General features: G+C 41.7%; 1 protein-coding gene across 1 annotated transcript in view; it reads right to left on the reverse strand.

Moving 5' to 3' along the window:
* Positions 1-1,140: 1,140 nt before the first annotated feature.
* LOC122745349 (LIM domain containing preferred translocation partner in lipoma) overlaps positions 1,141-27,246 on the reverse strand; it is a 684,962-nt gene continuing 658,856 nt past the window's right edge. Inside the window, exons 11-13 of the mRNA XM_043990587.1 lie at positions 12,891-13,069; positions 4,550-4,670; positions 1,141-1,283 (exon numbers count right to left, since the gene is read on the reverse strand). Coding sequence (XP_043846522.1) covers positions 1,155-1,283; positions 4,550-4,670; positions 12,891-13,069 — 429 coding nt within the window. The 3' untranslated portion in view covers positions 1,141-1,154. The remainder of the gene's footprint in view (positions 1,284-4,549; positions 4,671-12,890; positions 13,070-27,246) is intronic.

Genomic DNA, 27,246 nt, shown 5'->3' on the forward strand with positions numbered 1-27,246 from the left:
TGGTTTTCAGCCATGGGGACAACTTACAGAAGATGCCCAGCAGCCTTGAGAGGAGGTTGGCGCTGCTCATTGTAGATGGCTGTGGGGGAGGCGGAATTGGTGGCATTTCTCCAGCTAAAGGAGCCATTCTAGTTGGGTTCAATGAAGAGTCAAATTCCCATAGGCCATCTTGGACAGGGCATCGTGGGTAAAAGGACTGTGGTAATTAGAAAAAGGAAATGAGAATGCTAGGGGATAGCATAAGCCCAAATGAAACTATCTGAAAGCTCCTTCAGGGCTGTCTCCAACCCACGGTGAGGTGCTCAGTTTTGTTCAGGAAATCAGGGGGCCCAAGTCAATTTCCTTGAGACGTCTAGCAACCAACAAAAATCTGTGAGAAAAGTCAGGCAGTGCTGGACCAGCTGGAATGGTGATCCTGCCATTTAAAATAGCCTAGCCAATGACCACTACAGCTTTAGCCTGATGCATGTCAGAGATCACATCTGACCAGACTTTGACCATGTAATATATTAGTTACATTCTTTGTACTATAGTGAAAAATCATTTGTGATTTTTTTCAAGGCACATAATTGGTTTCAGAGTTCTAGTAAAACACAAGATATAATTTCCTATATACATAAACAGAGTGTCTAGCCTTGGTGAATACCAGCTACAAGAAGCCAACACCCTTTATCGAGGGGCTGGTGCATTCATGCTAGAGCTGGAAGCTGGCATCTCCACTGAATAAATACTCTGCAACAGTAAAATACTAGGCTATAAAAAGCTGTTCAACCAGAAGGCGAGTCAGGCAAATGCAAGGATTAAAAGTTACAGGAATGCAAAAGTGAAAGGGATGGATGAGAACCATCCATGTGCTTGAGTGAAGTTCTGGCAAAGAAAGGTCAGCCAGGATCCGACCTTGTGAAGTGGGTTGTGTTGTGCTTCTGGTGAGACCTACCAACCAACCAGCTGATTCAACGTGTTTCCCAGGAGAGGGGATAAGAAAGAGGTCAAAGGTGGCCATTCCTCTCCTTTCCCACCCTTTTTGCCCCTAGAATGGTGCCATGCTCAACTGCAAAGTGAACCCTCTGGCACAGACCCCCAACCCCTGCCCTCTTCCCACCCTTCTTTCCCCACACCCTCCCCAACTCAAATCCAAGATGTATGGGCAATTCTCAGAGGTCAGTGCTGGCCTTGGCAGTCAGGACACGGATGCGGGCTGAGTTGCAAGTCTTGCACAGGATGTGTCCATCCAAAGGGTAGCAGCCCTGATTGTCTCCTTCAGACAGGAGGCCACCGCAATCCTAAGAGAAGAGAGCAGAGGAAAGAGGTGGCGATGAGAAAATGGTGAGGAGGAAGGAAACCAGTGTTTAATGAGCACCTATGTGCAAAGCAATTTGATGGATATGATATCATTCTATCCTTGCAACAACCCTGAGTGATGGGCATTATCAATATCCCTTTTTTATACTCGAGGAAAATGAAGTAGGCAAAGGTTAAGGGACCCAGGGTCACACAGCTAGTAAATGTATGAGACTGGATTTGAACTCAGATCTCTCTAACTCCATATCCAGAGCTCAGCCCACTGTGCCGCCTCATTGCTTCTGGAAAGGGAGACAACTTCTCTGGCCTGAGTGCTCTGACCGTGGGCACTGGGCTTCTCAATGGAGGGGCAGGGCTGGCTGACTACTGCCCAGTTTCTGAGGCCCTGTGAAGACCCAGGCCTATAGACAGACAGGCAGCCCCTGTGGCACTCTCTGGTCTGGTGAGAGCTGGATCCAGCAAAAGAAATACTGGGACAAGGAGAACATGTTCCAAGCCCTTTGCAAATGTTCCAACAGTAAATTAATCCTAGTGATGAGAAGGAGGAGGATAATGAGGCCACCTAAGATAAGTAGCCCCAAAAAGGTGGGGGCAGGGGCTCTCATTGCCTTTTGCAAACAAACTCAGTACGGAGCAAGAATGAAGGGGGATGGATTCAGGCTAGGGAGAAGGAGGTTAAGAGAAGCAGAGCTTTGAAGAGAAGGAAGAACGCTGTCATGCAGCATCTTATTTTAAATAATTATTCTTGCTAACAAGGTGCTAACTTCAGTTGTTTCTGCACTTCTAAATGAGTGAACACGCTTCCAGCATCCTCTAAACTTTTGCCCAGGGGAGAAATCCCAGTCACCCTTCCCTAGTTAGAACCTTGGCAATACTGGCCCCCAACTGTATAATGGTCCGAGAGGTAACATGGTAATGAGAGAGGGGGGTAGTGGTTGTCAGAATGAACTGGGGATCATTCCCACTGAAAACCCTGTGGACTCTGGGCAAATTTGTTTCTTCTTGAGCCTCAGTTTTTTCTCCTCTAAAATGGGGTGCCTTAATGACACCTAGCTCGCAGGATGGTAGAATGCCTCCAGAAAGAGAAAATCTATACAACAAACTGAAAACTTTCCTTATAGAGCCATAGGAATGTTGACTCTTGTCTTCCGAAGATGGAGGAGACCTTAGCATGGTATTCTGCACAAAAAGGAAGTAAAGGAAGATAAGGCGGTGAATCAGATATTCACAGCCTCATTCATCACACCCTTCTCACAGTCTCAATGACATCCTGACTGCAGACAACAAAAGGATTTGTCTCTGATTCACTAGGAAGCAGCACTTATGGGAATAGGATAACTCCTATAGGATATTTCAGGCAACCAGAGAGTGGGAAGGAGGGAGAACCCAAGGGATTGGTTTCCAACCACCAGGTCTTTGCCTCTCTTCTCCATTTAAGGACCTATCTGGAGGAAGACAGGGAATGGGATTCAGTTTAAGCTTAAGTTTAAGTTTGAGAAAGCCCTTCAATAAATGAACTCAACCTTTCTGTGATGATACTATTTCCCTGGCAAGAGGGAGAAAAGCAGAAGGGAACCTGCCAAGAGGGAGGATTCCCCACATTTAATCCAGTTTCAAATAAGGAGAGATGATGCTGTTCACATGTGCTGGAAAAAGAGATTCCAAGTAAATGTCAGGGAGGGGGAACAGCATTTTGGAGAAGAAAAGTCCCAGAGAAGAGATTTCCAGCTGGAGGCAACCTCAGAGGTCATCCAGTCAAAACTCTATATTTGATATAGGAAACTGAGTCTTGAAGGGGCAAAGGCATTTGTGGGTCCTTCCAGTTAAGAGGTGGGGCCCCTAGGGTCTGTGGCAGGATCATCCCAACCAGATGCTCATGAGGGGCTGAGAGTCCTGTTGTCAGCCTCAGCTTTGTCATGTATCATGGTGAAAACCTATGTTCCCAGGGGAAGCTAGGTGGCACAGTGGACAAAGCACCAAGCCTGGATTCAGGAGGACTTGAGTTCAAATCCGGTCTCAGACCCTTGACACTTACTAGCTGTGTGGCCCCGGGCAAGTCACTTAACCCTTATTACCTCAAGGGGGGAAAAAGGCAACCTATGTTCCCTCTCTGGGCCCCACTGCCTTGCTCTTTAAAGTGAGAATAACAATTACACCTGCCTCTTCCCTCTCCTACTTGGTCTTTGGGAAGCCTGAATGAGATGAGGGGAGTGACATCCTGACTTACAGGGAGCAGTCCTTCACAAAGATTGAGTTTTTGCTTATGATATGGGAAAGCCCACAAATTGTAGAAGTGGTACGTTGGAATACTGGCCAGCTTGATTGGTCTGGGACTTTTTTCATAGACAAGAACCCTAAATATATCCATTTGCAGTACTGATCCATGGCTGCTCATCCAGTCCTTGTTCATGTAATGGTCCCAAATCTTCCAAGTCTTATTTTAGGCTCAACATCCCACTGAACGTGACATGGTAACTTATTTGATCCTCACAACAACTCTGTGAAGCAGATGTTATTACCCACATTTTACAGATAAGGAAACTGAAGCTGAGGGAGAATGAAAGAGTTTCTCAGGATCTCACAGCTAGGAAGTTCCTGAGGCAAGATTCCAATTCAAGCCTTCCAGACTCCAATTCCAACACTTTACCCACTCCACCACCAAGCTGCCCCCTCCACGCATCTAATACATCTCTGTGACTCAGCTAGTCCCATTTATTATTTTATGTTTAAAACAGTATTTTATGTTCAAAAAGAAATTATCCCCAAAGCACTTTTTTCCAGAAACACAATACCCACTACTTCTTCTTTTTCTTCTTTTTTTTTTAGTGAGGCAATTGGGATTAAGTGACTTGCCCAGAGTCACACAGCTAGAAAGTGTTAAGTGTCTGAGGCCGGATTTGAACTCAGGCCCTCCTGAATCCAGGGCCAGTGCTCTATCCACTGTGCCACCTCACTGCCCCGCACCCATTACTTCTTGAATGGTATCCAAAGTTGGATTTTTTCCCAATCCAACAGGTCACTTGATTGTTTGGTTTTTCTTCAGCTCTGCAGGCAGTGAAGCCCTTTGAGAGATGGTTTTGGCACCTCTGCCTGTGAATTCCCTCACAGTATTGCTGGTAAAACTAATTTAGAAAGGGCATCTGGATCATTGGAGGCAGAGCTAAGGGCTCATAGAGCCATGTGTTTTAGCTTTGAAGTCCTTATGGTGGTGGAACTTATGCTTGCGTGGCCTGGCTAGGCGACATACCTCACATCGGTAGCACTGAACATGAAAATCCCGATCCAAGGCCACGATACGGACAGTCTCTTCCTGGCCTGGGGCTGGCATGATTGGCTCCTTGCACACAGAGCATCGAGGGGCAAATTTCCTGGAAAAAACAATCAGAAAGTGGGTCTTCGTAGAAGGTTTGCTGAGGGAGCCGTAGGGAAGAAGCCAAGATAGATGTGAGAAAGGAGGAAAAGCATTTGACCTAAGTATGAAGCCTGATGAGAGTTCATAGGAACATTTAGATGTGATCATATTATAGTATACGAAGTCCTGGTCTTCAGAATGTTCAATATAACAATGATATATTAGGTGCTAAAATGTGCAAGAAGACAAGGAAATGAGGGGGCAGTTAGGTGGCGCAGTGGATAAAGCACTGGCCGTGTATTCAGGAGGACCTGAGTTCAAATCGGGCCTCAGACACTTAACACTTACTAGCTGTGTGACCCTGGGCAAGTCACTTAACCCCCATTGCCCCACAAAAAAACAAACAAAAAAACAAACCAAAAAAAAAAAAAGAAAAAAAAAGATATATCTCTATTTGACATTTAGAGATATTTAAAATCTCAGTCCAATCCCCCCTTTCCTTCCTCATGCATCCTATGATCCAAAGAAATGAACTTACTGTCTCTTTCCACAATACAGCATTCTATCTTTGTTCTCCAAGTTTTGACATAAATGAACCCCCAACATAGGAAATCTTTTTCTTCTTCACATCTACCTTAGATTCAAACACGCCCCTCAGGATTCATCTCAGGTACTAAGAGGAAGAAGATGGGGCACTTCTTGTTCTCTGCTCCTTGGTGCTCTCCTGCAACCTCCCCAGGTTCCTTGGAATTTATTGGAGTACATATTTTGTGTCCATTTGTTGGTGTCTATGCTATTCACTTCCAAACGGAAGACAAGCTCCTTGAGGTCAGGGGCTGTCTCCTCTTTGTCTTGGTATCTGCAGTGCCTGGTGCTTTAATAGATATTTGTTGAACTGAATTACTCATTCATTAGGATATTTCACTGGGTACCACAATATTTCCCCAGGAAGTCAAACATCCATCCTGCCCAACACCTGCTGGGGTTCCTGCTTGGCCCGCTCCTTGGTTCTCTATGTCCTCACATTCTACCCAACAACCACCATGGAGAGCTCCCCTCTCCCTCCTGCCACTATCCCACTCCATCACAATGGGCATTTCCCCATATTTTTCAGCTCTCAGCAATAGATGCACAGAGACTTAAATAGCTGAGCTGATGTAGCACAGGAAACTATGAAGAAGCACATCTTTGCCTCATGACCATACTCTAGACTCTCCTAGATCCTGGATGTGTTGCTCTTTTGTTTCCAAACTGATAATTTGCTTCTTGAAAAATTGAAGAGGAAAAGCTGTTGGTATTTATTATGGAACATAAGTACAGTCAGGGGGGTGTGATATGTGTGCGCTTCTTCTAATGTTCTTGAGCTGATGGGTTATTTTTCACCAGCCTGAAAGCCTTAATGAGGACGTTTACTTTATTGAAGGAAATAATAAGGGCAAGGAAAAAAAAGCCATGTTTCTGACAGAAATTAGACAAGTCCTGTATGGCAGGTGAGACTTGAGGCATGTGGGAAAGATTCTTGGCTTCTTTCAGACATGGAAGAGATCAAAGAAATGCCAGGAAAACAGAGACTCAGCTCCCCAGCTTTCCAGTGTAACACCCCAGGATCAGCAGCATTGAAAATATGTATGTAGTGAGACTGAGAGCCATGCTGGCACCTTCCATGTGCACTGCCGTGATTCGTTTTCAAAGCACTTCCTCATATACTCTATAAACATATACACACATGAATGTGGCTGGCAGTGCACACAAGGCATCTGTAGTGCTGAAGTCTACCATGAATGGTTTCATCAAGACTGTATCAATGGATGGTTTAAAAAGAAGTCATAAAAGCTTGTGCTACAAATTAAGGAATTGTTAGAATTGAAAAAAAAATGCCAGATGAATGCAGCAAGTTTACCCACTTCCTGGAGGAAAAATCATCTGCCCTAAACTTATGACCCTATGTCTCCCATTTGCCTTCTACACACTCATTCAGCCAGCACCCTAATTCAGACATCCATCACTTTTTATGTGGACTCTTGAAATAAGCAACTAGTGGGTCTCCTTTCATCCTATGTTTCCTGTGTCCAATTCACTCTTAATCCAAAAGCCATAGGAATCTTCTGACAAATTGGGTGTGACCGTAGTACTTCCCTACTCAAAAATCTTCTATGTCTTTGGATTGTCTCTAGAGAAAACAATACCTACTCATCAGTCTGGCATTTAAAGCCCTCGAAAACCCTGTTCCAACTTTCTCTTTCCAAACATATTCTGCATTACTCCCCTTCACACCCTCTTTTTGCCAGTCAAATGTCTACTTGCTATGCCCAGAACTCAGCATTCAGTCTCCTGTCTTCTTTGTGTTTCACAAGGTGATCCACAAGTCTAAAATATAGTGTCTGCTTGCCTTGGTCTCCAAGAATTCAAATTCAGGGGTTGTCTCGTCCAAGCCAAACTTGAATAGAATCCCCACTCTAATATACTAAATATGTGGTCAAGAATCCTTTATAGCTCCATTCAAGGGATATTTACTAAGGGGAAGGAGCAAGGGAATAAACATTTATTAAGCACCTATTCTCTGCCAGGCATTGTGCTAAGTGATTTAGAAACTGTCCAAAATGTGTCCCCCTCTTGCCCCCAGGGCATGGAATGTCCTTGAAGGTAGGAACTTTTTTGGGGGGTCTTTATATTGCCAGCCCTCAGCACATAGTAGGGGTCAAGGTGACTAAATAATATTCTTCATTAATAGTCCAGGGAAAAAATCTATCTAATCCCCTGGAAACTTCCCTCTTGTTATTTTAATATGTTAGAGGTAACTATTCTCAGAGAAACTTTGTGGTTAAAATTCATGCCTATAAATGCATTAAGCTTGGAAAAACCCAGCTTTTAGAATGATAGAATTATAGCTGGAATGAAGCCTAAAGGTCATCTCCTATAATTTGGTAATCTTAGCGAGGCACAAAGGGAGGTGCAGAATAGGCCATTGCCTTGTCCAAGCTCCTACACGCAGTATCAAAGGGAATCCTTGGGCTCAGAGGGACCGCAAAGGACATCTACTTCAATCAGCTCATTTTATATATAGGGAAGTCAAGGTCCCCCAAAATCAGCTGGCCCAAGTCACAGAAAGAGAGCTAGTATTCCGACCTTGCTCCTCTACCTGATTGCAGAACTACCTCCATTTCACCGAGCTGGTCTAAGGCATCTGTCCAGCTTTAAGTGTTTGCCTTGGACAGACAATGTGAAGGGAAGAAAAGGGGATGAAATATGTAAAGTAACAAAAAGGGGAGCTAATGGAGAGCAGGACGCTGTAAGGTTAAATCCAGCTAAGGAAAATCACTGGAAGGAGAAGCTAAGACAAGAACCCAGAAAGAAAATGTGTAATGAAGATAGAAAGGTCCCCCAAGGGAAGGCCCACTGTCAGACTCAGTTAAAGAGAAGATTAGAAAGTGTTCATGAACTCTAAACATTGAAGTCAGTATCTGTCCCCAAAACACACTATGCTTCCCTCCAAACAGAGGGAGTGAGGTGGCACAATTGATACAGAGTTGAGCCTGGAGTAAGGAAGATCTGCGTTGAAATCCAGTCTCAAACAATAGCTGTGGGACCATTTAACTTCTGTTTAACTCAGTTTCCTCACCTGCAAAATGGGAATAACCACAATTCCTATTTCACAGGATTGTTATAAGGATGAAATGAGGTAATATTCGTAAAGTGCTTGGCACATAGTAAGTATTAAATCAATGCTTATCTCCTCCTTTTCCCTTCCCTCAAGCACTCCCCCCTTTCAAACTTCTTTATTCTGGTTGGGGATGCCACCATCCTCCCAGTCCCCAAGGTTCACTCTTGCCTCCTCAATCCCTCTCATACCCCATACCTGACAGACTAAGGACTGTCACTTTTCCTTTTTTCCTTCAATACTCTCACTTCTTTCCTCTGATAATTCTGCCACCCTGGTAACGGCCCTCCTCACCTTATACCTGGATTACAGAAGTAGCTTGCTGGTTGGTCTCTCTAACCTAAGTCTCTCCCCAGTCCAACCCACCCTTCATTCATCAAGCAAAGGGATTTTTCTAAAGTGCAGGTCTGATCTTGTCTGTCCCCTACTCAATCAACTTCAGTGGGTAACTATCACCTCCACAATCCAATAGAAAATCTTGTGTTTGACATCCAAGGTCCTTCACAACCTTTATCTCCTACCATTTGTCTCACCCTATTCCTTACATTCCCCCACGTGCTCTGCAATCCAGTGTTACTTGTCTTCTTACTCTTCCTCAAGCAAGACCCTCCGTCTCTTGGCTCAGGGCATTATCTCTGATGTCCCCATGCCTGGAATGTTCTCCCTCCCCATCTGCCCCTCTGGGCTTTTGTGGCTTCCTTCAAGTCCCTGTGGAAACCCTTCCTCTTACAGGAAGCCTCCCCCAGCCCCTCTTAGTGCTCATTCCTTGTCTTTGCTGCTGGTGTCTGATTTTTTTCTGCCTCTGTCCTCTTTGAACATCATCGTTTATATGTTGTCTGCCTCGTTTGACCATGAGTCTCTCTTGGGGGCAGAGGCTGTTTTGCTTTTCTTTGTATTCCCAACCTTCAGTATAGTGTCTGGTACAGAGCAAGTGCTAACCAGTGTTTATTGACTGCTGACTGATATGATGTATGAAACAGGACCAGTTTGGCAAGAGTGCTGCTGCCTGACAAAGAGGGAGGCAGGGAAGGGGCATGAGTTGGGTCCCTTCTCATATGCATCTCAGCGGGCTAGAAGCAGCTCCTCTTGAAGACAACAGAGAGGCTTGGGCACACAGGCTCCCCAGATATCTTGGGACCCACCTAGAGAAAACAGATGCCTTGGAAGATGATATCATCAGTTTCCTAAAGCCTGTGCCTCAGGAGATTGATACCACAATCATTTGTTGACTTCTCTATGACTGAGGCTGTTTAAAGGGCTGAGGGTGAATCCAGAGGTACACATGAAAGCATCTCTGACCTCAGAAGCTTACATGTTACTGGGAAGCCACATTCCTTCTCTGGGCTCTCGTCAGAAAATAGGAGGCAGTCAGACAAGGTGACCTCTAAGGTGCCTCCTAGCTCTGACATCCAGGCATTCTCATCTGGCTCTTTAGGGGTGGAGCCGGGAGGACCGTCTTTTGCTGGTCTTATGCCTGCCTTATGCTAGCACATTGGCAGACTTCCCACACAGAATTATCTGACTTTTGGAGAAGCCAAAAGGGAAGAGATCAGAACATAACCTGTCCCCAGCCCTGTTCTTCAGTCCCACCACCAATATTCTCATTAAGCACAGAATGTAATCATGTTTAACATGATACTGCACGGGGCGGGGGGGTGGTCAGGATGTGGGCGGGACTCACATGCTGGGTCCTTGGATGCTTTCCTTTGGGTTGCTCAAGTCAATCTTGGCACTCTCTGACTTACACACTTATGTCACTAGTCACAAGTCTCTAATTATGTTTCCCCGCCCTTAGAAATGAAAGATAAATGTGTCAGACATAAACCTACATTTGTCAGTATTGATTTCCTGTTTTAATTGAGGGGTGTAATATATGTCTATTCAAGCAACAGAAACATTTGTGCTCTGATTAGATCTATCTGTCTTTCTTGGATTATGATAAGTCTGAGAAAGGAGTAAAGCAGAGAGATACAAGAAAAGACTCCAGAGGTGGATTTCAACTTCCTTGAAATAGATTCAAGGTTTTTTTTTTCCTGACTGCAATTACAAGCCAAAAATATCAATAACTTGAAATATAATTTATGCTTTGACTGCCCTTTAAATGTGAGCTCTTCCTATTCTGATTTGGATGGAGAATTCCTTCTCCTCCAGGGGTTCAACCACTTTGGACTGTGTGCTTTGCTGGGGTTTCTGGTCATAAATCTGTTTATGACTTTTTTTTTTTTTTTTGTGGAAGAAGCCGCTCAGTTTTGTCCAAGAGAAGGTGTCACCAACAGTAGAGGGCTATGTTATGTAGAACCAAAGAGGTCACCTCTAGTATACTCGGGTCTTGGAAATCCTTCCTGGGAGACTGGGTCAAAAACCAGATGATTCTGAAAGGGGAAATCTGGCTTTCTATTCCTCTGGTATGTAGTTCCTTTATGACCTTGGGCAAGGCTCTCAACCTCTGGGTGCCCAGTTTCTCTTTCTGTCAAATGAAGGGGTGAGGGGTTATGGGATCTTAAGGAAGTCTGCTGAGCAAGGAATCTCAGAAGACAGGGAGTTCAACTCATGCCTGAGTAAGAAACCTTGTCAAAACCTTTTTGACTGGTGGCTGTCCATTCAAGCATTTGCTTAAAAATTGTTGTGAAAGACAACTATAGGCTAAGTCTTTCACTATTTGGAGGACTAAATCCCCACTCTTTTGACTGGTGAAATGCTTGTTTGGAATACTCATTGGGGAGAGGTCCTAGCTATGAGTCACTTCACTCAGGACTCCATCACTCACCCTCTCCCCATTTCAAGAGCCCCACTTGATGTTGGCTACACTCCATTGAGGACAGGCACTGTCTGCTTTGCTCTTCTTTGTATTCTCAACACTTAGTACATTGGTTCCTAAATGATCTTGTTTTCTCTGTCCCTCTTTCTTATCTATCCTTTCCATCTTTCTTCAACTGTCATTGCTCCTAGTTCCTAGGAACTGTTCCTAGTACTGTCATGTTTGGAGAAACCGAGTCTAATTTCTCTTGCACAGCATAGTCCTGGTCATGAGTGCATTCAAATCCTGCCTCTGACATCTTCCTGTGTGACCTATGTTAGGTCCTCTACCCACCCTTGGCCTCAGTAAAATGAGCTGAACTAGAAGGAATGAGCCATTCCTTCCATGTCTATAGCTATGACCCTATGATCACAAATGCTTCAAGGGAATTATGACATCTCTTTTAAATCTTCTTATCTCCATACTAAACACAGTTCCTTCTAGTCAGACCAGATGATCTCAAAGGTCACTTAAAGCTTCAAATCAACAATAGTTCCATTCTTTCTCTAGAACCTGAAACATGCAGCTACCATCAAAACTTTGGACCAAAACCATGGATGTTCAAAATTAAAATTTGGCATTTTCAGCTTTGATATAAAAAATTTAAATGATGTGAATTATAACCCTACAAAGCCTTCCTCTTATGCTTTAAGGAAGGCACCAAGGAGGTGAACCAAGCTCCCTGAGGGCTGTGTCTGTGAACCAAAAATTCTAGTTGGTCATCCCAAGTGCAAAAAGCTTTCCAAATCAGCTCAGGGATGAACTATGTGTCTGCTGCTATCAGAGCACCAGCCCTAGTTAAGATTGGAGATCATTCACTCAGAAGGTTGTTCTCAAATTACTCGATCTCAATCTCTCAATCTCTCTCTCCCTCCCTCCCTCCCTCTCTCTCCCTCCCTCCCACCCAATTTCCCAACCTCCTTTATTCTCTCTTGTTTTTCTTTTTCTTCTTTTTTCTTTTTTTTTTTTTGGAGGGGAGTGTAAATAGAGTGTCAGGAAGACCTGAGTTCAATCCCAACCTTGGTTCATTACCTTCATGAACCTGAATATCTGGATGAGTCTCTTGAAGGCTATTGATTATAGTGCAGAACAACTGACATCTGCACTATTAAAGAGGGTAACCTCACCATGGAAATCATGGAATTGTATATTTAGGTGTATATTTGTATATGGGTTTGTTTTCATTCATATGGAGTCCAGCTTTTGTCTGTATTCCCGCAATTGGAAGAGTCTTCTCTCCCTTAGTAAGTTATCTTAACTACTTTGTATTTTTGTGTGTGTGTGTGTATATATATATATATATATATATATATATATATATATATATATATATATATATATGCAGATACATACACACATTTATTATTTAAATAAATATTTGTACTATCTATATATTTTATATGTACCTGACCATTAGACTGTATCATCCCTGTAAAGAGGAATTATTTCATTATTTGTATGCATATCCCATAATTATTAATTAATTGATACTTGAATTACTTAACAATGTATGCTTTGAATACCTGGGGGGAGGGATAAGAGACACTGAATTATGTGAATAACAAAAGGAGAAACATTTTTTAGATTCAAGTTTTGACCTTCTGTCCCATAACCCATTTTATTGTGTCCAACTCTGCTCTTTAACTCCCAGCAGAGGGTGACTAGGGCAAAACCTTTCTTTACTTTAGGAGTAGAAGAAAGGTAGAATCCCCATGGAAAGGAAGAAAGCAGGAGGAAGAGGGGCAGGCCAGAAGGGGAAAGGGTGGGAGTGGAAATCCTACTTGTGGAAGTCCTCAATGCAGTGAATGTGACCACTGGCATCAACGGTGAATGGGATCCCATCCAAGCTACGGCGGCACATGACGCAGGTAAAGCAGTGAGGATGGTATGCCTTCCCTGTGGCACGCAGGATCCTCTCCATGATGGGCTTGGCGCACACGTTGCATTGTTCCAGGGTGTTCTGTAGAGGAACAGAAATTATAGCTGGGTTAGCCAGAGTCACAGCTGACTGTGTGGTTCATTGGATGTGTTTTAGCCCCCATTTTCCCCACGCCTTTCTAGAGGGTATTCTGGAAGCTGACACTATGAAAGAGTGTTTACAGAATGGGAGTCCAAGGGAAGAGCCAAAAGATATGAGGGGCTGCATCCAATCCAACCTCACACAGGAAGACTCAACATGGCAAAATAAATTAGGCAATGGATTTGGCCATCAGGAAGACCTGGATTTAAATCCTACCTCTGACTTTCACTAATGTGTGATGCTGGACAAATTCCATTTCTTAGAGCCTCAATTTCCTCCTCTGTACAATGAAAATAATAATGTCAGGAGCACCAACCTTTGAGAGCTGTTGTAAGCTCCAAAAGAAAAGATGTGTATAAAACAGTTTGCAAACTTGAAAATGCTATCTAGAGGTCAGCTCTTATTGCTGTTGTGACTGGACCTATGATGTTTTTGTTTTTGTGGGGCAATGAGGGTTAAGTGACTTGCCCAGGGTCACACAGCTAGTAAGTGTCAAGTGTCTGAGGCTGGATTTGAACTCAGGTCCTCCTGAATCCAAGGCCAGTGCTTTATCCACGGCACCACCTAGCTGCCCCCCTTCCCCAGAGTGATTTAATAAATACATGTTTATCCACTGCACCACCTAGCTTGCCCTGGAGCTATGATGTTATTGGTCTAAAGATCTCCTTCACCCAATGCAGTTCAATGCCTACTTGGCCACTTAGAGCCTGGGGGAGCTGTCCAGGGTCACACAGCCAGCAGGTCCTCAGAGCTGCATCTCCCTGACTTTGAAGCTGCTCTCCATCAATTATGTGAAGTGGACTCTCTGACCATGAAGAAGAACAGGTACCATTTCTCTGAGACTTTAAGGACAGGATGGAAGGAGTCATAGAAGTGGGAATGGGAAGGGAGCAGAGTAGGGACAGCTTACTTTCTAGGTCAACAGCCTCATCCAGAGAACACAACTTATCACAAGCAATGCAAGATGGAGGCTCACACCATGACTTTGCTGCAGTCACTGGTGTTGAAATCACAGTGCAAAGTTTAAGTGAGGCAATTGGGGTTAAGTGACTTGCCCAGGGTCACACAGCTAGTAAGTGTTAAGTGTCTGAGGCTGGATTTGAACTCAGGTCCTCCTGACTCCAGGGCCAGTGCTCTATCCATGATACCACCTAGCTGCCTCCCCCCCCCAAGAGTGATTTAATAAATACATGTTGATAGAATGATTTCCACAAAGAATCAAGTTAATGTTATGGCAAAAGGTGATGTGAGAAACAAGCATGCATGAAATTCAAGTGTACATGAGGCAAAGCAACAGCTCTAAGAGTAGACATTGGGATGGATGGGCAGCTAGAAACCCCTGCAAACACCTGAGCAAACATGTGAAAGATATTGGAGCTTCCAGGAAGAGGAGATACAGGAAATTTAGCAGACAGCCACAGAATAATTGGGCTCGAGATACCTCCCCCAGACCATAGGCATTTTTAGCTGTCCAATGATCTTGTCTGGGATGAAAATATTAATTTTTGATAATAAATAAACAAAAAAGGTTGCTGACTAAAAATGATCTTTGCACCAATTCCCAAACCTTCCTGTTTCTTAACTAGAGATACACACAATCTGGAGGGGCCTGTGCCCCCCTTTGGGCTGGCATAATTAACAGCCCAGTTTCACAGCAAGAGCTCCTGAACCATCCTCTGAATAAAAAATCAACCACACAGGTAATGTACAAACATTTGCTCTGATGTCTGGATGATAAAGAAATTAAGATTATTGGATGCCTCAGGCAGAATGTCTCTCCAGAACTGAAGACTTTTTTTTTAACAAGTGTCAGGGAGCATATGCATGAAAAGCTCCCGAAGAGTCTAATGTGAAATGTATCGATCTTTGCCAGCTGGAAATGTTAAATTTTTCATTTCCTGAAGCTCAAATGGATGTTATGTTCAGTCCATATCTCCCTTTTAAAATGGGAAAACACTGTAGAAATAGGTTGAACTGTCAGCTCAAAGCTAAGGCAGGGAATCAAGCTTCCTGGGAGTGAGAATAAGTTTTGTTCCATCTGGATGATGGGTAGACAACAATGTCTTTATCCTTCAGAAAGACAATATGGAAAAGCTGGTAGAGTTCTGGATTTACCATTGAGAAAACATGCATTCTAAACTTGCCTGTCATGCTTACTACCTATATGGGAAGCAGGAATAGTTTTGACTAAAATTTTATTACTGTTTCCAGACCAAACCACTTAATCTTCCAAACTTTAGGTTCTTCATTTATAACAAGGAGATAATATATTCTTTACCTATCTCCCAGGATTGTGAGGCTCAAATGAGATAATGTATCTAAAGTGCTTGGATGTTTGTCAACAAGTACTAGAGTAAAGCAGGGTTTCTTCCTTTTCTAAATCTTTTATTTTCTTTAAATAGAATTTTAGAATAAGGATCCATATTTATAAGATAGGAGAAAGGCATAGCCATCACTGAAGAAGATAAAATAATTTAAAAAATCATTATTCCCATTTTCAAATGGCATGAGTTTCTTAAGAAAACTCTAGAGAATCAGCAAGAAACTACCTCTGTTTATTAATATCTTCCATGATGTACAGAATACAAAAAAAGAGATACAAAATAAACTCAAAATCATCAGCATTTGTCAGTATCAATAACAAATATCAGAAGGTAATGACAGATACATACCATTTAAATTCTTTGCAAGCTTCAAAGTGCTACAAAATATCACACTTTTCTAGTTTATTTACTATTAAATCATTTAACTTAAGTAAACTGAAGGGTCAATTGGGGTGCCCTCTTGAATTGACTCCAAAATTCTTTGAAATGTTTGTATAAAATAATGAACACAATTCTTTACTCCAATAAATTCTGCGACATAGAAACCCATTTCTGATTCCACACTATAGAGTTAAGGTGACCTTGGCTTTTTGAGCCAATGCTAGGAAAACAAAGGTACAGTCAGAACCTGCCAACTTGAAATGGCTTCAAGTATGGACCTGCTGAAAGGCTGTATGAATACATTATAAAACTGTTTATTCAGACTCCTACTAAGAATCTACCAAGTACCAATGAGCTAGGTGTTGGGGACACAGAGACTAGATATAGTGAGACATTCCCTGACCTGAAGGATATTATATTTTAATAAAAGAGAAAGCACATATAGAGGAGGAAGGATACTTATTGGGGAGGGGGATTGTAACAAAGTTTGAGTCAATTGACGAGTATTTTTTCTAGAATTAATGGATTGGATTGGACTTTTGTTTCCAAGTTAAAAGATGGAAAAAGGTTTTGAGGTGGAAGTTAGGTGTTAGGAAGTAAGAATATTTAGCCTGGAAAAGAGAAGATTACTGTTGGGGTGAGAGGATCTTGTCAGAAGGATATGTGGAGTGCCAGGGTGGATGCCAAGGCATCTCAAGGTATCTATGGTGGATGAATATGAAACATCATCTGAGCCCACCTAGACAGATTCAGTTGGATGAGTTTGTATTCATTGTTGTACAATTCAGCCTAGTAAAAGGATGGAGTTCAAGCTGAGGGGACCAATCAACTTCCCCATGAAAGGATCATATGTATGTCCATCATCTATAGACATGTCCTGCTTATATGTCTACTGAAGCTCATCACCATTGACTATAGAGTAAAGAATGTTAGATACCACAGCAACTCTCAAAGATGATCAACTAAGTTATAGAGAGGTTAAGATCTTCACTGATGAAAGAAAGACTCACACAAGGAAAGGATATGTTCCTGATGTATTGAGATTATGCATTTAGAGATCACTATTCGATGTTGCAGAAGAAGGCTTCTTTTCAGCTACTTGCAACAATATGAGAGAAATGAAGAAATAGGATTGTAAGAGCACTTGTTTTCAAAGGAGTCATCTCAATTAAGTTCCTCATGTTTGAGATTAAACATTCAGAGATTGAGATGGAGCTATTCCAAAAGGATCCAGAAGGGCAAATGGCCATAAAGAGAGAGGGGTTGCAGTTGGAAAAATCTTCTTAACTTAGCAATGAGAGGTACCCCAAAGTAGAGTAATCTGGCTCTGGAGATAGGGGATTCCCCCTCTTTGGAGGTCCTCAAAGAAATGCTAGATGACTCCTTTTTTCATCATATTATAGAGACAATTCTGGTCTTGATATGTGCTAGATTATTTAGCCTCAGATTTCCTTTCCAGTTCTGAGAGTAAGTATTTGAGTAATTGGGGTGAGGATGAGCGAGGTATGACATGTGATATGATAACTATGATAGGTATGATAGCTATCAGAGAGGTGGCAAAGGGTATTGGGCTCAATGACCTCATATCTCTCCTATGGCAGACACTTGATTTTCTTATGATGCTACTTAGACATCCTTTTTTTCCAACTACTCTTGGTACTTCAGGGTGTGCTTATGAAGTGTGTGTGTGTGTCTGTGTGTGTGTGTGTGTCTGTGTGTGTGTGTTGTATTGCATGGAAAAAATTACCTATAGGTCCAGTTTTTCCCTAGAACTCTGACACAGTGTCTCCTGACTTAAGTAGGAAGCTGGTAAATCCACACATCACTAAATTCACTTGCCAAGTCTTTGTTTACACTAGGACTGAAGCAATTTTATTTTGAAGAACATGAAACATGCTTTCAAACCACAAAGAAAAAAAAGTATGTGTGTGTGTGTGTGTGTGTGTGTGTGTGTGTAGTATGTGTGTAGTGTGTGTAGGGGCAGGGTGGGGGAATCATCATTACTAGCCCAAATTACCTCCCCTTTGCTCTGAGGTACAAATGCCTTTCTTTTCAAAGTGAGTTGTCCCGGAGCCCTTGTTCTTCTCAAAGAAGAGACTGGGAATGAAAAGACTACCAATTCAATGACATTTGGTTACAATTAACCCCAGGTCCTAAAGCAGTCAAATTTTGTCTCCTATGATCTCCTACTGAAATTTGCACTCTTTGCAATATAATTAATTTCTTTTTCTTTTTTTTTTACCCCAAAGGTTTTGTCTGAATGTCTCCCTAACCTTTCAAAAGGCAAGGGTGAGTATATCACTAGAGGGAGCGTAAGCTTTGGATGAAAGGAAGCAATCACCAAAGACAGTGCTCACCCCCCCCCTAGTCTTCAGGAATGGGGGGGTGAGAGAAGGAAAAGAAGCCCTTTCTCTTTTCAAAGAAAGTCCATACTTACCTTCACGAGTGCTAGCATGGGGAGGAGTTATGAAGGCCATAAGGCATGGACAAAAATGTCACTCAGCCAGTAGGTACTGACTCCAATAATCTATGAGCAACCCCAATAAGTTTCCACCAAGCTCATCTCTCTAAATTGAATCACAGGATAGAACCTCCTTTGTTTCACATGAAAACAAATTATCTTCTACTGGACAGAAGATCTTGGTTGGCCTTTGAGGATTTAATATTTTTCACAGAGATCAGAGAACCTTTTAGGTGGGAGCCACATTGGAGATCCCCAAACCTCAGACCTCAGAGGGGCTTAATCTAACTTATATCAGAAAGGGAAGCCCATTTCCACCCATGCCTCATAAACGCTTTTCTAGACAGTTTGAAGAGTTCCAGTGACCAGAGAGTCCATTACCTTCTAAAGGCAACCTTGATTATTTTAAGGGTAACTCTCATGGTTAGGGAGTTTATCTTTATTAAGATGATGATAATCACCACCACCGTCATCATTTGCATCTGCATCTTCTGCCTATCACACCTGGTTCTGCCCTTCGGGGCTGAAAAGAACAAGTCCAATCCTTCCACATGACAGAGATCACTGAATACTATTAGGCCTAATGGAAGGGGAAAATGAAAGAAGACCTTAAATTGGAAAAGATAATGAGATAGTGGAAACACTTTGTGGCCTGGAAGGCTAAAGACCTGGGTTCCAGTATTAGCACTGAACTTCAGTAACCCACTTCTCTAGATCCGAGTCCTAGGTTCCAGATAATGGGAACATTAATGACCTACCATTTTGTGGAATACACTTTAAGTTGTATTCTCCTAATGGTGAGACCAATCATGTGCCTTTACAGGAAGGCTGCTGAAAGTGATGGGCATGGTCTATAATTATGGGATAATCACCGAACCGAACATGAACAATCATGGTTGACCACATGGTTGAACAAGTCAAACAGTCAGTCATCAGCACTGGCATTTCCTACTGGGTGATGAATTCATTATTCCAATAACCACCTGTACAGGAGTCAAGCATCTAATTCAATTGAGAGTGGTAAGAATTTGAGTTAGATAGTCAAGACTTTAAGAGGCACTCCTTCCAACCTTCTGCCTTCTCAACCATCTACTCCAACTGCAATCAAGAGCATGTGGGATGTGTGAACTAAAAGGACCAACTAATATAATCCCCTCCTTTTAAAATAAAGTACAAAACTGTGACTTTATTTTGGTATCAGGACCCCCAAAAGAGAAACTTCCTTCTTCTGTCACAGATTTGCAATTTTTCTGTAACTCCTTGTCTTAGCAAGTTGCCATGGGTACTCAGGCTAAGTGACTTGCCCAAGGTCATAAGGCCCATATGTTTACAGGCAGACTAGTATCATCTACTTGTGAGATATGACTATCCACTGGGAAAGGGAAACTGATGGCCATGTGATATAATTCATCTCCTTGGAAAGCAACATTTCCATAAACATTAAAAATTCACAATATTAAAAACATGCAAATATATGTGAAACCTAATCTCCCAAACTTTACCATTCAGTTTAGGGAGATTGAAAAATTTGGTGGAAGGATGAATGGCCCTCCCAATTATAGGACCTAGGTCTTAACCTCATTCTGCCAGTCATTCTTTGTGTGACTGAGGACAAAATTACTGAATTCTCTGATGTTATTCTCTTTTCCATCATGCTGTGCTTCTAATCAACTGAATTAACTAACTGGTTCACAATTATCCATGCTATTAGAGAATGCATATTGGGCTTGGGAATCTTTGATGGATAAGTATTTCTTTTCTAGTTAGTTTGACTTTAACTGAAAACAAACAGCTTGCATGCTAGTAGTTTATACCAATGCCAACAAAGATAGCCTAGGCACACTCTGGTTGCCAGGGGAATGACACCTATGGTTTAACATTTGCCCTTAGATAACTTATCAACATGTTTAACTCAAAATCTGAAAATCTTGAGCCATCTTCAGACAACAATGAGCTGATCACTAGATGAGATGTTCAGTGGGAATTTTACCAGAATTTCTTATGAACTTATTGGTATTATATCCAATTTATTTATGAGCAAAGAAAGGAAGATTCCTTGCAAAGTCACAAGAAACTTTAGAAATACAAGAGAGCTACAAAAATTCTCCGTTGTTCTTCCAGGCACATGAGGGCTGAGAATGTACTCTAGTGGTATGTCTTAAAGAAGAGTTGCCATAGTTCTTCATGCCACCCCCACCCCCATGTGATCTACCTCATTTCTAAGAAAAGCAAATTTCAAAGAAGCAAAGATTTCGGATTCACAACATAGGCAGTAGTACCTGCTTATTCTCTGATTGGTGTTGCCTGCATATTTATGATAAGAATCAAAGTCATGTGAATGAATCAGCCAAGACAGTCAGACTCCGCAAGCTAGGACTAGAAATGTCTTGACACCATGTTCTTCTCAAACCAGCATCCTTATGGGATCCTTCCAATACTCCTGTGAACCCCACTTACTTTCTCAAATGTAAACAGCCATAAATGATTATCTCATACAACATAAGGACATGAAAGGTATGCCTAGGCTGCCTGAGACTGGACAAATAAAATCTTGAAACAAATCTGATATTCTTTTAATATAAAGCCTTCATTTTCAGCAAATATAGACTGGTCACTAGGAATTATTGCATAACAGGTCAAGTACTGGAAACTTCACCCAAGAAAATTAGCAGAAATAGCTCCTAGAGATTGAGAAGAGAGGGAGAAGAAGGAAAAAAGGCAACAGTGTCCGATGGTCAAAAGATAGGGACCCTGGAGAATTCTTGAAGCCTTTAATTCTAATAAATAGGCCAGAGAACAAAAGCCACATGGTCTTGCAGCTGAGTGAAGGAAAATCAGCTCTGTGTGTTACTTCTGGAAAAAGCCAAATACGTTTGTTGTACTTCTAATTCTCTTCCCAATTAGGACAGGCAAATCCATAATTTAGAAAGTAGTCTACAGAAATGCCATTGTCAGGGCTGTTACTGAAGGCCTACTTTGTGACCTGAGCCCTGCTACCATTTGCAGTCAACAAGTTCAAGTATAGAACCCATGTCAACTCCTATAAAAATGCTGAAATAATGTAGATTGAGCAACCAAACCTTGATCTGTTTCTCTAAAACTGTATTTTAGCGGCAACCATTTCTGATAGTAAAAACAAAATAATTTCATGCTTTGGTTGGATATTCTTTAAAATATGTGGATTTGATAAAGTAGACATCAAAGGTAGAGGCAGTGAGAGAATTCAGGGTGTTCCAAGTTATAATTGATGATGACACCTAAAATCCAGATGTTTTTAACTTGCTACTGCAAAGAGTAACAAACTCACTCTTTCAGCATTTCTGGAATGTAAATTTTGTTTCACAGTTGAGCTGTCTTTTTTGGATTTCCACCCAGTGAACTGACACTCTTCTGGATTCCAAGACCTCCGGAGAACCAGATGGGTTTGAGGGATGGGGAGGGGGGTGGGGAGAGCCCACACGACTTGAAAAAGGTACGAATTTCTCACTCCATCTGGAGCCAAGAACTCTGAATCCTAGAGGAGCTCCATTCCTTTTGGCTTTAGCAAGCTTGCTCAACTGCATGTGGCCATCCTAGGACTTTTTGTGGTGATTCAGAAAATAAGGTAAATGATTTTCCTGCTCTGAAGTTTGTGATCAATTTAACTGAGGGAGTAAATTGTGGTACAGTGTGAATATCATCCAAGGAAACAGAGGGAATATTTTCAGGAGCTCCAAGACAAGGTTCCAATATAAGTCAAACAACTCATAGCAGCACTCTATTTAAAAGCAAAGAATTTAAACAAGTAGAAGCTCTTAGATTAAGGAACAATTGGGAGGGGGGAGGGGGAGGAAGAAAGGATGTATGTGAATATAATAATACTAATTAATAATGACTAGCATTTACATAGCACTTTATAGGTTTACAAAATACTTTCCATATATTAGCTCATTTGAACCTCACAATAACCCTGGAAGGCAGGTGCTATTATAAGCCACACTTTTAAAATGAGGAAACTGAGGCTGTGATATAAAGCTACATATCCAAGGTCACACAATTATTGAGTGTCTCAGGTCAAATTTGAACTCAGTCTCTGTGACTCCAAGTTTAGCATTTCATTAGTTATATCACTCCATTGCCTATATTACCTAATTGAATGGAATATTATCGCACAGTACTAGCTAAATTACAAATAAGAGAAATTCAGAGAAACATGGAAAGATGTGTTATGAACTGATCCAAGATGAAATAAACAAAATGAAAATGCAACATATGCAAGATGAGAGCAATGGTAACAAAACGATTCCTAAAATGAAGTAGATCTAGGAGAAAATTAATTATCAATAATAGTCCAGAGTGCTTCTCTTCTCTAGCAAGGAGGAAAGGGGACTACCAGAGCCAAGTAGCAAGGAGTGATGAGGGTGTGGGATGGAAGGCTTGGTGTACACTTAGCCCTAGTCAGGACACTGGCCTCCTTCCTGCTCCTTGAATAAGCCATTCCATCTTCTGACTCTGGGCATTCTCCCTGGCTGTCCCTTATACCTGGAATATTCTCTGTTGGCTCTTCCCAGTTTCTCTCCTATATATCTTCAATGTACTTATGTGTTGACATGATCTCTTTGAGAGCAGGGGTTGTCTTTCTTTATATATGCAGTGCTTAGAACAGGCACCTAGCAAAGTACCTGGCACTTAAATGGTTATTGACTGAGAGATGTCTGTTTCTCCCTCTTTTCATTTAGATGATCAATATACCAACAGATATTCATAAAAATAGAATATTCATATTCATGTTGAGCAGGAAGGGACCTTAGCAGTCACTGGGTCCAATGCTCTAGCTTTATAGAAGAGGCAAATGAGAGAAAAATGAAGGATCACACACACACACACACACAGAGCAAGGCTGGGATTCAAACTTCCATCCTCTGACTCCAAATTCCACATTCTTTCTGCAACTCCACACTACTGGTTGGTCTTAAAGTGGAGAACCAGAGTATGTCATCAACTCAAAGAAGACATCATTAGACGGTGGTCTATAAGGGACATGAGGATGGGATAATCAACTGGGATTCCTTCAGGAGATAACACAGGTGTGGATATGAGAGTTAGCTGCATCTGTCTGTCTGTCTTTGGGGGATAGGGAGGCATAATTGATTTCCTGATTTCCAAGGAGCAAGAAGTGACTTTAGAGATCGCCTGCTCTAACCTCTATATCTTAAAGCTGAAGAAACTGGAGCCCAGAGAGAATTGATTTGTGCAAATGAATAACACAACCGTCCCTTCTTGGGCATTATGTAGCATGTTCTTCTGCAGTTTTGCAACTGGATTTATGCAATATCGGGTTTGTTGTTTTGTTGAGTTGTTTTAGTCATGTCTGACTCTTTGCTACCCCATTTAGGGTTTTCTTGGCAAAGATACTAAAGTGATTTGCCATTTCCTTTTCCAGTTCATTTTACAGAAGTAGAAACTGCTGAAGCAAACAGGGTGAAGTGACTTGCCCAGGGTCCAACAGCTAGTAAGTGAGACCATATTTGAGCTCATGAGGATGAATCTTCCTGATTCTATGTCCAGTGATTTATCCACTGTGCCATCCAGCTGCCCTATTATTGTGTTTACAGTCATCTATGTCTGTCCCTTATCTCCCTATTAATCTGTAAGCTGTATAAGGGAAAGACAAGTTGATATCTTTTCCAACTATCTGCCCCAGTATATAGCAGAGAGCTTTGTACACATTATACACCTAATAAATATTTGTTGAATGAATGAATAAAAGCAGTGATCTAGGATTCAGATATTTAAAGTTCTAACAATCATTGTTTGGGAAGAGTTTATAACAAAAGCAATGAAAATAACTGGAGATTAGAGAAAGTTGGGTTTTTCTGATACAGAAAAAGGCTTAAATACAAACCCAGAATCAAAATATCTAAGAGCTGGAAGGAGCCTGAATTATACGATCAATTCAATTCAATCATACCTCCATCACTTTGTCATTTCCCAAGTTGTATGTTAGGTGTTGGGGACAGAGGCAAAGGAAACAACAATTCTTTCTCTCAATTCCAACCAAACCAATGCTTCCCATATTGGGCAGCTGCTATGTGCTAGAAAGGGACAGTCCAAAGAAGGTTCCCAGCCTCCAGAAATTTTTCATCACACTCACAGGTCACTATAATAGAGTTGAATATGAAAATATAACAATTCAAAGGAGAGAGGAGAGAAGGACCCACTCAGACTCCTCTCTCCATCCCTATGCTCCCTAATCAACTCCTGGAGCCTGGCACTCAGAACAGTATTGGGCACACAGTAAGCACTCAATAAATGCTTTCATATAAGTTCATGAAGATAGACTCACAGAATCTCAGAGTTTGAATGGGCCACAGAAGCCAGATAGATTCAATTATTTAAATGGGAAATAATGAAATTCTCTGGACACAGATAAAAAACTCCACCCCATGAGTGATGGTACCCCCCCAGGCTACTTTTTTTCAATTCCATCCAATAATCAAGTGATAATTATTGGAGAAATTATGGGGAAACAGGTTCACATGATAGCCAAAGTGTCCAGCTTAATAAGTTAAAAAAAAAAAAAAAGCAAAGGAAAAACTAACTTTAAGTAAAAGTCCCTCCCTTTCTTCTGACAGTAAGTGAAACTAGGGCTTAAGCTCATAAACACAGCACAGTGCTGAAGATGAAGAATTTTGAGGTTCAGGGAAGGTAAGGGGCTTATGCAAGACTATGAGGCTGGTACTAAGTCTGAGCAACATGTGAAGCCAAGTCCTCCTACATCAAAGGCCAGGACTCCAAAGGTCAGAATTGGAGGACTTCCCTCCCAAATCAGATTCCTTGAAGAACAGTAAACATTCCAACCTTTCCAGGTTCTGGATATGGTCCAAGAGAAAAATCAGAGACACACAGACAGAATTGTCTCAAAGGAAATGGAATGAGGGTCCTGTCCTATCACTGATCTTTTGAGTTTGACCATTGGGTCAAATACAAATCTAAATACTCTCAAAGGAAATGGTCACTTTTATTCTCCCATTAGAATTCAGGTCTTCGGGGGCAGCTAGGTGGCGCAGTGGATAGGGCAGGAGTCAGGAGTACCTGAGTTCAAATCCAGCCTCAGACACTTAACACTTACTAGCCGTGTGACCTTAGGCAAGTCACTTAATCCCAATTGACTCACTAAAAAAAAAAAAAAAAGAATTCGGGTCTTCATCATTCCACATTTTAAATGCATAAATGACATGAAACTCTGATAAGTTGAACTTAGAAACCAATGGAAACTTCCCACATCTCTCAAATGAAGAGAATTATCCTTGGGGGAAGCCACCATTTCTTCTGCCATTACAAAGGGTAAAGACTTAATGAAGCAGAGATTCCTAAAGAAATTTGCTGTCAGACATTTGCACTGCTTTTCTCATTCCCATTCTTTTCAGATCACAAGGAAAAATCAAGGCCAGAAGCAGGGAGGAAAAGAGTGCCAGCCAGGCATGGGGATTCCTGATTAATTAGCTGGAAGATCCCTAATCCCCTAGCCAACCAGGGGGAAAGGAGTCAAGTGGGTTCTTCCCAGAGAGATTTCTCTAAGGTTCCATCATAAAGCAAGCCAAAATTAGACCTTTTATGGAACAAAGAAAGGGGATTTCAAATGTGCTCATCCTGTCCCCCCAAATCTCCCAAACCAATTCCAGCTTTCATGGTTTCTGGGTTAATGAGATCCTGCGCAAAAATGCAGGCTGCTGAACCACAATGATGAGAAGCCATGCCAAAGAGAGATGCTGTATATTATGAAGGCAAATGGTGTTCTGGAAAAGGCTCAGAGAACCTCTTCTATTTGTAGGTTGGGTGGCATGCATGGAACAACTCCACTCAACAATCTGGGTCTCAGTTTCTCATTTTAAAATGAGAGGGTTGGACTAGCTAACCTCTAAGGGCCTTTCCAATTCTAGAGCTATGAAAGTAGGTCTAAGCAACTTTCAACTTTCCCTCTTCGGGTATTTGGTCCCCTAGGCAAGAGCTCAATGCCAGGAGGCAGCAGGACCAGAGGCATTAAGACTGTTGACAAATTGCAATGGACATTTTAACATGTGTTGCTCCAAACAGGTGAACGTGTAAGATTTCAAGCATGATTCTGCATGTAATTTTAAATCTGGTATGGCAATTAACTATAACCACTCTAATGGAGTCTCAGAGGATAGGGAAAACACACTTTAAGATGCATTCTTTTTTTTTCAAACTTCTTTCCAAAAATTTCCAAGGTTTTTGTTTGAAAAAGAGTCTCATCTAACCTCATCTCCTTCACACACTGCCAGTGTTTATCTTCAAGGTTATCATGAATGGTCTAGTGGAAAGAGAACTGAACATGGGAGAAAACCAGAGCCCAAATCCTGTCTCTGTGACTTACAAGCTCATATAAAAAGTGATTAAAAGAATGATATAACATTTTATACTGCTCTAAGACTTTTGGGACACCCTGTAATTATCAATTATTTTATGAGAAAAATGAAATGACATTTTAAAGTGCTTTGTAAACCAAATACATGCTAATTACTACTATTACTACTGATACTACTACTAATATTACTACTACCACCACCACCACTAAAACTGCTATGGTGCAAATGTTATGGGAAGCTCTGGGGCAGAAAAATAGGCAAACACAGGCACCGCCCCCAGGAGCTCACAGTATAATAGATCAAACAATACTCATGTTGGGGATCGTTTTTAAAAGTCTCCTCTGGCTCTGTCAGTGGCTATTTGCCAAGGCGGTCACTAGGGTCAGGTGTTGGACACAGAAAGGCTAATTGCATTGAGGTTTAAGAACACTAACCTGTACTTCATGGGGACCAAGCTTTAACCAACTGTAACCCAGCAGATTGTAAACTCCTTAGGGTAGGGGTGGTTTCACTTTTGTATTTGCATTCTCAATGCTTAGAAAAATGTTTTGCACACAATAAATGCTTTTGGAATTAAATGAT

Source organism: Dromiciops gliroides, chromosome 3 (assembly GCF_019393635.1).
Source record: "Dromiciops gliroides isolate mDroGli1 chromosome 3, mDroGli1.pri, whole genome shotgun sequence".
Lineage (NCBI taxonomy): Eukaryota > Metazoa > Chordata > Mammalia > Microbiotheria > Microbiotheriidae > Dromiciops > Dromiciops gliroides.